The sequence below is a fragment of the Mastigoproctus giganteus genome, chromosome 2 (genome assembly GCF_048544385.1).
Source record: "Mastigoproctus giganteus isolate SK-2022 chromosome 2, ASM4854438v1, whole genome shotgun sequence".
NCBI lineage: Eukaryota > Metazoa > Arthropoda > Arachnida > Uropygi > Thelyphonidae > Mastigoproctus > Mastigoproctus giganteus.
In genome coordinates this window covers 87,067,022-87,077,554 of record NC_143576.1, presented here as the reverse complement: position 1 = coordinate 87,077,554, position 10,533 = coordinate 87,067,022, and the positions used below count along the sequence as shown (strand labels likewise).

Below are 10,533 nucleotides of genomic sequence, written 5' to 3'. Positions count from 1 at the left end.
TAGGGGAAGTCCATTCATGCTTTGATAACTTGGTGAAGATTTTCAGCAACCTACAACTGAGTTTGGGCATTTCACTTTTTTGATTAAGTGAAAAAGTGTCTGGTACTGAAAGCACATGCTGCTGTAAGACCATGCTCTGTTACGTTCTCTTGAAAGTTACAACAAAACCCATACTGTTTGTGTTTATTGTTTGGTTTTAATGTGCTCAATAACTTCAACTTGTAAGCTTTCAAGAGTAAGCATGTCAAGGACTACTCCAGACTGTTGTTTCAGACATATTGAACTCGTGGACTTTGCTGAAAGATTTATCTAATGTATTGCACTATTTCATCAGTAGTGCAAGGTTGATCGAGACTCTCTTTTGTAGATAGCATTTGCTTCAATCTCAGAAAAAGGGAGTAGATTTTCCCCGGTGAATTATTCTGGGCTTTTCATCCTTATTATATTGTCAGCAGCCTGAATTAAAAAAAAAAAAAAAAAAAATTAAACTTGGATCCAGTATAAAAGTTTGTTTATAGTTTAAAAATAGTCTTTTTGTTGTTATTTTCACTTTTAATTTGATAACTTTAGAAGCACATGATAGTTGTCAGTACATAAATGTAAAAAGTTTTTGTCCAACCACACTGCCCATATTTATTCTAAAAAAATCAATTGTTGTTATTTGGTTTTTAGGAGCATTAGCAACTAAGGCCATATTGCTCCGGGAATATGCGGTGGTCATTCCCTGACCTTCCCACATCCTCCGTATTTGGTGGTGACGGGCTCGAACCCTGGTCTAATCAAGAAGCGTATACTAAGCACTGCTGCTCTTTCCCACCTGGCTACGGAGGTGCCTCAATGTGTTTATAAAATGTTCAACCTGTTAGTTTTTATTCTTACAACTGAAACTGTGATATATTTTTTTTTTTTTTTTTTTGTTACTTTGTAAATATACAAGGCAGGATCAAAAAAGTTACGTGTCTGAAATTTGGTAAAAAATAACTGAACACTGAATAAGAAAAACTTTTCTTTTATTTTGCAACCTAGAATTTTTTTTGTGATGTTTATTTTATCTGTCAGTCTCATTTTTTTTATAATGCTTTTTGAATGAGTCTATAAAATTTTTTGCTTTTTTGTTGAAGAAATCAGTTTGAGGTTCTGTAAAAGTTATTATTGAAGTGTATGGAAAAAATATTTTAACAAGAGCTAAATAGGTAGGAATGATATTTAAATGCTACAAGTATTTGTGCCTGTCAACAAATAACAGACTTCTTTCTTGCATTTCAAACATTATTCAAACCAGTCATTGAATATGAATTGAAGATATTGCATGTTAGTTGCCCAGCCATTAAAACTAATGTTTTAATCATGAAAATATTATGCAACTTCTTTGTTCCCAAAGTTTTACATCAGATCAGATGAAAACAAGGTGTGAGCTTTCAAAAAGAATTGCTTAAAATTTGTGATGAACCAGGAGGTGAAACATGAAGTTATCTGTCTGCTACATAGACAAAACACCAGTCATTTGAATAAAATCTTTTCAGTGTCTTCCAGGATGGGGGGGGGGAAATCGATTGACAGTGTAAAGATAAATTATGCTAGAATTATTTTTTGCCTATAAAAGAATAATTCATTATGAAATTATACCAGATCACACTGTTGATAGGATTAAGTATTAATTAAAAATGAAACCTCAGTTGTAGTACTCACCCCTTTAATGCAGTATTTATGAAATTGTTTATAAAAAAAAAAATATGAGAACATGACATGGTTTGTTTGTTTGTTATTTGGTTTTTAGGAGCATTAGCAATTAAGGCCATATTGTTCAGGGGATATGCAGTGGTCATTCCCTGACCTTTCCACATCCTCTGTATTTGGTGGTCATGGGCTCGAACCCCGGTCTAATCAAGAAGCGTGTGCTGCGTACTGCTGCTCCTGCCCACCTGGCTACGGAGGCGCCTACGTGACATGGTCAAAATTAAACTACAAAAAATTTTGCAAAAGGAAAATTCACTTGAGTAAGCACTTGCAGAATGTAAATGGAAGGAAGAGGCCTATCCTTTAAGGGGAAAAAAAAGTCAGTTACTCCTTGACAACGTTCCTGCTCACCATGCAACAGTAATTTCAGAATACCTTTACAAACACTCTGTAACAACTTAGATGTTACAGATTTTTATATATTATTTTTTTCCCACAACTAAAGAACTCATTAACGGGACAGTGATATTCTGGAAAAGCAGAAGTTACAGCATCTATGACAAATTCCATCAAATAACTTTCAGAAAAGAATTTTGAAAAAACATTTTTTACAATTAAAAAATGTTTGTTTACAGTCTATAAAAAAAGTGCATGTATACTCTGCATGTTTCACATAAAACATCTTTGTATGTCAAAGATGTTTTATGTAAAAACATCTTTGACGAAAACCAGAACCATTTTAAAATTGAACAGCTAGAACTGAAGTTATGAACAACGTAACGTTTTATGCTCAAGAATGCCAGTTTACCAAATCATTTAGGAAGTAGTGGGTGTGAGCTTATGCTCACGTCCATTTTTTCCTAAATGTCATCTCACATTTTCTTTACCAATCGGTTTTAGTTCAGTCCAAAATATTTCATACGAACGACGTGATGTTTTTTGTTCATGTCCACTACTTACTCTACCAAATCAATGTTAGTGACTCAGTTAGCATCATTTCCATCTTGCATTTTCATTACCAATTGGTTTGACTTCAGTCTGAAGTAACGATGTAACGTTTTATGCTCACGCCCGCTACTTCTTCTACTGAATCAACGTTAGTGACTGCATTAGTGTCATTTAGAAAGTGACATAATTTTTGCATCATTCCTATTTCACATTTTTTGAAACAGAAATGAGAAATGGTTTTAGACGGTCCAAAATTTAGTAGGTGCTGCCAAAGATGTTTTCACATCAACAATCAATGTTAGTAACTGCATTAGCGTCATTTAGGAAGTGATGTAATTTGCATAATTTCTGCTTCACGTGTTTGTGACAAATTGGTTTTACTTCATTCCAAAATTTAGTAGGTGCCACTAAAGATGTTTTCACATCAATAAGCAAGGTCATTATTTTGAAATAATCTCTGAATAATTAACTATAAATGTTGTTTAAATAAAAATTCAGTCCTGAAACGTTTTGATCCTACTTTGTTCAATTGGAAATAAAAAAATAATAAATTGATTAAAACACTTTACTGTATCTTATGTCTTGGATATTATTTAGTATTAATAATTTTATTTGCTTTTATAAAAAATAAAGAAACAGTAGTAAGCAAAAAGAAAAAAAAGTAATATAAAATAGCCCTATGTTATGACTGTTGGTTAAATCTAGCCCCTTCACATACATATTTTACAATAGCTTTAATTATTTTCTTGTAAAATAATAACTGCACTCATAATGAAGAACACAACTATTGCTGATAAAGCAAATTTATTTAAATATATTGCACTGAAAAACAGTAGATTATTCCTAAAATATAAAACAGATGAAGGTTAAGTTTACAGTCTATGTAAATTTAGCTGATCAATATTCATTAAGTATTAGATTCATTTGTATTATATTTCTGAATTGGCCTTTTTATGTGGTTTTACCATATAGAATGGACAGTTTGTATGTCAATTTAAATAAAGCATGCCTTGTGCTGAAATACTACATACTTGGGAGGAACCTGTAGTCAGTAATTTTAGTACACTGGTTTACCTTAAATGGTTTTTATGCACTGAATAAAAATAAGAGAATTAATGAAGTAAGTTCCATCATTCTAATATTTCGTGTAAAAGTAAATTACTTTTGAATATGATTATCACAAATTAACTAAATACATTATTTACCACAGTTTTTCTTTGCAATACTTTTTAAACAAAACTAGACTATATTAATTGCAATGCATAACAGTATTTCTTTTAAATACAAGTATGTTATAAAATGTAATAAAAGTTTTTTATGATGTCTGGAAATGTAAACTACAAAAAATATAATCATAGTTGGATTTTTTAACTCCTCTTTAAACAAAGCACTTTTCATGCCTTCCCCTGGCATATGAACATTTTTTTTTTTTTCCTATCTTAATTTTTTGTAATAATTTGCTTATTTGAGTTTGTTGACAGCTCTCTTTCTTCAAACCCTTCCTTTCATTTTAATCTTTGCTGTTGGAACTTCATAAAAATCTCCCGTCTTCTTCCACAAACAGAAAAATAAACTTTACAAAAAAAAACATTAGTCCATGTGCAAAAACACTATTTTGTGTCCCAATATAAAAGTACTCATTCCCAATTGATAAATTGCCATTCTATGATTAGCGTAATATTGAAACAAAAAAGTTGCATATGAAATAGCAAATGAAGCATGTTCAGTTAAATGGCTACTGAAATTTGCTATTCACATTCTTTTCTTCCGAACCAGACTGAAAACCTGATGTTCAGTGGGCACTCTTCAAGCTATATTATTTTTTTGTTCATTCATTCTTTATATGTATTATTGAAATCACAGCTGTTTCCTCCTTAAATATACCATCACAACTGCAACTATGAGACCTACAAAAACTACAAGAGCTAATGCCATTGCACCCATAAACAAAGCACGGCGTCTGCGTTTCCGTACCATTCTGTGCCTCATGAATTTATCCCATTCCTCCACATCCCAGGGATACATTCTGTATGGGTCACTATTCTGCAAAGAAAAAGACAAGTACTAAGTGAAATATTTGCTGGTTTATATTTCTATGTATGAATTATCACAAGCCCATTGGAGACCTGTGTTAATTTGTAGATACGAATGGAGTGCAGCACTCATTAGTCATTGTATGTTGGTTTTTTTTTTATTCACATCAAAAATTATTAAAACATCAGAATCAAATATTGAGTAATACATCCACAGGGGGAAAATATTTACCCTCTTAATTTTAACATTTAAATGATCTTTGAGTAACCTTAAGTTAAGATCTTTGAGTAACTAAGATAACCAGTCATATTCAAGCATTTATGGGGACTGACATATTTCAGTCAATAACTGATTTTCCAGTTCTTGGATTTATGCTTTTTTTTTTTGGTTGGTGTCATGTGGATATCCCATAGCCACATTCCTATAGAAAAGATCCAAGATCAAACGTGTTGTGTTAGGTTTCTCCACTTTCTCCTCCTCTTTTTTTTTTTTTTTTTTGTTAATGTCTGGTGGATTAAGTTATTTTAATTTTGTTATTTATATTTTCTTGTTTTGTTTAAGTTTATATGGAGATAGAATGCATGGAATATAGAAGTAGGAGTGCCAACTGATTTGGCTTTACTCTATCTAGTGTAAATAATTGACATAGGGTGGCATCAAAAACTTGGTAGGATAGATATCTTGGTTTGTTGATATACGGTGCATATTCTTCCACTTAAGCTTAAAAATTCTCATGATATGTGTTAGAACAGAATGTTTTAGTGTTGCTGTATAAAAGGAAAGAAGTTGCCTTTACATAGGTTTATTTTACCTGTCCTCCCATCCCACTGCTGGGATACTTCTGAATATGTAGGAATTATAATTATAGTATGTAGGTATAGTAAGTATATATATAAATATCTTCTGAGTATGTATGAATTCAAGGTTTTTTAGGAAATCACTTAATGGTCTCTGTTGAGCACCGATGAAAAAACTGATGACATTCAACAGTTCAGATTTCTTACTTTTAATGAAGTTTAATGTAAAAAATAACTGGGAGTTGTAGTTAGTCGATCTCAGGTGGAAGGAGTAGGCTCCTCATAAGTTTATTCTGGGATTTTCAGCTTTCACAACATTCAGATTAGCCTGTGAACACAAGTTTTGCATACATAATATACACAATATAATATAGCTTTAGATGCTAATACACTATATAAATAATAATAGCAACAACAATATAAGAATATCTAATTCTAGCCAAAAAAAGGGTCCACCTTTTTCTTGGCTTTGGGCCAAAACAATCCAGAAGGTTACAGGCCACATGACCAGTTCCTTGCCATTAATTATTTATTTCTTGAATATATTTATTGTCGGTTTTTGTATTTACATTTTTTTTTTTTAACATTAAATACAAAAATCCACCAATTATTACATAACAAGGATACCCATGGCAAATATATCATCAAAACTGTTTCAGAGAAGTAGTAGTAAAGATTGATATCAAAGTAATTACAAAAACATTTCCCTCTGCTCCCTTAACTGCTAGATAAGGTATCAGTAGGAAACTGATACAAAAAGTTGTCCATGAGCAAAAATATCAAATTTGTTGAAAGTCTGACACTAAGATTTGTTGATTGTGATGACAAAAGCCAAGAAATTGTCTTCTCTTCAAAGTAAATGATTTTGATTTTTTTTTTTTCTCTCTCTTAATTTTACTGCAAAATAAAACCTGTTGCAAAAGGAATCAGGTTTAAAGCTTGTTTAATCTTTGAGTTATTCAAGCGCTCAAAGAGCATTCTGGATGGAGGGACATAAGGAAGTTATTATATAAATACTAATAGCATTCCCACATATGGTAATAATATTGCTAAATTCAGAGGAAGATACACGAAATGTAAGATAACAATATAGAAAAATTGAATATTATTAAAAATGGATATTGTGAAACTATATTTTTGTGACAGGCTAGTTTTAAATTCATGGGATGCATAAAACTTGAAGGGTGTGTAAGTGGTCGCAGGCCACACGATGTGAAGAAGTGGGCTAGCTGTGGGATGGATACCTCTGTGTTATTTAGTTGGCCAAATTTTTCATCTTAAGCATGGGTTTCAATTTTACAAATTCGTTGTCCTTTGATTTTTGTAGGCAGTGGAGTTTAGTTGATAAAATGATGTATTGAGAAAATCCACATTCAACAATTATTCTGAGATGAATTCAGTTATTTGTGTGACCATTCCAGCAGTTCTGCAGCTCAGAATATTAAGGTTCAGACTTCAGAATATTGAAGTCTGAACTATCAGAGTGTAATTGAATTACAGTTTTGTGGGTCCTACTAACTCTTCTGGATAAAAGCAGGATGATGTTTTCTCAATTTCCTCTTCTGTAGTGGAATGTATTATTAGTAAGTGGAGGCAGTATGAAATGTTTTTGGTGTTTATTTATAATAGCATCATCATGTAGGGACCCCATTGAGGTTCCATAAGCAAAAAATAAAAGTTTCATGTGACTAAAGAGCTTTCATTGAACTTATTCTACCTACTACAAAGCCCCAGGAGGACGATGTGTGGGTAGTATGCTCACCATATGGCAAATAATAACTGTCCTAAGGAGGATGTCACATATGAATTCTGCCTCAAAAGCAGACTGTAAGACATTTGATATGTGTAACTTAATCCACTATCAACCCTGAGGCTTGTCAGAGACATTCTTCTGGGTATGACAGCTAGCGCTTGCTACCTGGGAGTTTGAAACGCTGATGGAACTGATAATGAAAACTTCCTCGTGGGTGATTTCATGTCAAGTGGCCTAATTTTGAAGATGGTCCCTGCTCGACCATCTTCAGTTTTGTTGAAACTTGGTGTAGATGTTTAAACGGATTTCCAAAGAAGCTGTGCAAAAATTCAGTTCAAAATGTAGTATGCTTGAGGCATCAGCACCTTTTTTTTGTGGAGGTCACTTGTGTTACGTGGAGCAAATCACAAAAAATTTTCAAAGTTTTAAGTGTTACTGTTGCACAACATTGAGAGGTAGTGCTCTGAAACGTGGTATACCTAGTTAACTTTTGGCAGAGAATATAAAACTTTTGGTGTCCAGGCTCAAAAACCACATTTTTTATAATGTGGTCTAAAACTGGCACCAAAAATTTGTCATGACAAATTTAAGCAAGACTTTTGAAAGTCATAACTTTGAAATAAAAACCTTTGGTACCTTCTTCTTTGGGCATTCCATTTAACATCTGCATGAATTCAGCCTAACTAAATATAAGCTCTTGTACTTGGTTGCTGGCTGAGATATTTTCCTTCAAAGATAGACTCAAAATTTGACCTATCTTTAGGGGCAAATATCTTAATGTGGGACACCTTCAATTCTCTCGTTTTTGCCACCATTGGAAAGAGCAGTTTTTAAGCAACAGGAATCATGATTTTTCAGTTTAATGTTTTTCAGATCAATGTCTTGCTACTTAAGGCCTAAAAAATGGCCTTAAACATTTTATATTTTCCACATAATATTTGCATACTTATTTGATGGCGAAGTTTCACATCTCAATAAGGACAGAACTATTGCATTTACAAGTGTGAAATTTTCTGCAATTACTCTGCCCTTTGGTTTAAGGAGAAAGGATATATTGCCATTGCTAATGCACAAAAAGATCTGTATTTTTTACAATGGGGAGTGCAAATCGCAAGAAAAGAAATTGCATGGGTTTCTTTAGTGCAAGTTCCCAAGCCTGAAAAGTGATCTTTATTCAGGATTCCAAGCATGAAGACTATGTTCTATTGGGTTCTAAGCTTGAAAGAAGTTATAACTGCAATAAAATTTATTTAAAACAATACAATTTGAAATAAGCAAGTGAGTGTGAAGATATTGAATCACTGCTTCATAATGGACTTGAATTTTTCATTCATGGTAGATATTACTACTTCAGGCAAGCTATATTGTCATCTCATTGTTGTTGTTTTTAGTGCTGGAAGATTGGCAATAATTTGTTGTTCAGGAATACAACAGACATCTTGTCTAGCAGGCCAGTGAAATGAGCAAGCTTCTCCATGAGGATGCATGAAATTTACCAATATATCATGTTCTTCAAATGAAATTTCACAAATATTTCCAATCCACCAATTATTGTCATAAATACAGGCAATGTATTGGCCAGGTTTTAAATTAACAATTGGCACATATTGAATATTGGTTTCGCTAGTCTGATCTACATGAGCTACAAATGATGATGGTGTGTCGTTTGATACTCTGCAAACACGAATCTGTCTTGCATCAATAGGAATGAAGTGATGATTTTTCTCTTGTTCCAGCAATAGTAAGACCGTCTATCAATCTTTTCTCTTGAAATGGCCTTACTTGCTCAGTTTCCTCTGTAGAAACAAAACAGAATTTTATTCCAGTCACATGCTTGTCACAAAATTCAAACATGTTTCTTGGTGTCAGGATTTGGTTTTCAATTGGGCATTGGAGACTTGCACGTGCTGCCAATCGTTTTATTGTTCCACCAATTCCTTGGCCATGGCAGTGACTTGCCATGGCCAATGCCCAAGAAATTCCATTCAGCACTGATATCAAAATCCTTCTGATGATGACACAAGTTAATAAAATTCTTGAAATTCTTGTATTGAGCTGCAGAACCATCACTGAAGTAGTAAATGTGCATGATTTCTGTCATGAAACTCTTCAAATATTCAATTAAGTTGGTTAGAAAAACATGCACTGCAATTGTGTCATGTCGAAGGCAGTCACTGATTATGCAGAAACTTATATTCTGAAGTTCAACATCCTTGTAATAAATGACAAATGGATGCAATGTAACCTGGCTATTCTCCCATTGGAACCCTCGAACAGCATCTTGCACAACAGATGAATAATTTTCTGCAAACTATCAAGATGACTAATTCTCCTGTCATTAGGCTTTCCTTTGTTGACTTCAAATGGTAGCTTTGATGTGTAGCAATGTAGTGATGACAGGAAAGGTTAGATATCTTTGTACTCAACTCTTCAATAAAATCTTCTGTTGTTAATTGCTTTGTGTCCAGTGTATCTCTGTCAGTGTGTATCCCTTACTTGAATTCAATAATATCTTTGGTTCACTGTTTTCAAAAATATTCTCTAGAAACTTTTTTAATTCATCTATTCCTGGACATTTTTCACACTGATGAAGCATACAATCTTTTGACTCCAAATCACAGACTGTTTTACCAATGAGAACCTTGTAATCACATTCAACAAGACTTGCTGCTAGCATTAACTTGACATTTTGATGGATTGTGCATACACATACAGAATGTGTTCCTGGTGCACAAACTGTGACACACCACTTGAGTTGAAGTTCCCAAAATTTAGGAAAATCCAATGTCAGATCCATTTCTATCTCGTTAAGTTATAAACATTTCCTTCAAGTTGCTGGGTAGTAGTCGCTTTTGCATTTGCATTTTTATTCCATTGGCATTTCTAATGAAAATGTAATCTTTCTTTCCAGGGCATATCTGACTAAATTCATCATCTTCAAAAAATTCCATTATCTTTTGCTTTACTTGCTCAGAAAGCTTTTTTCCATGCTTTTTTTCCAGGTATGACCATTATTTCTTCTTCTGCTTTAAGTTTTCTAGCTTTCTTGACCATTCTTTCTGAGACACTAAACTCTTCCATTGTTTTCTTTATGGACCAACTAACTGGAGCTAGTGTTAATATTTGAAGTATTTCTGAATGACTTGATACCACTAACTTTTCTTTCATTTCTTTCAGCAGCTCATTTTAGTCTAAGCAGTTTCCACAGTGATGACTTGCACTTGACTCCATGATGTCATTTGGATCCAAGTCACCAATAGATGCAATTTTACTGGCAATTACACCTTGTACTTGATTTGCCTTCCTTTTGGCATAGCTTTGTGA

At 33.1% G+C, this 10,533-nt stretch overlaps 1 protein-coding gene across 2 annotated transcripts in view; it reads right to left on the bottom strand.

Annotated features, from left to right (window-relative positions):
- Positions 1-269: 269 nt before the first annotated feature.
- Positions 270-10,533, bottom strand: part of LOC150089393 (uncharacterized) — a 160,578-nt gene continuing 150,314 nt past the window's right edge. The window contains exon 3 of one of the 2 annotated variants that reach the window (XM_090389385.1): positions 270-456. In XM_090389385.1, the coding sequence (XP_090245511.1) occupies positions 418-456 (39 nt within the window). In that variant the 3' untranslated portion in view covers positions 270-417. Of the gene's footprint in view, positions 457-3,964; positions 4,669-10,533 lie in introns of those variants that run through there. The other variant, XM_090389382.1, reaches the window with a different exon arrangement.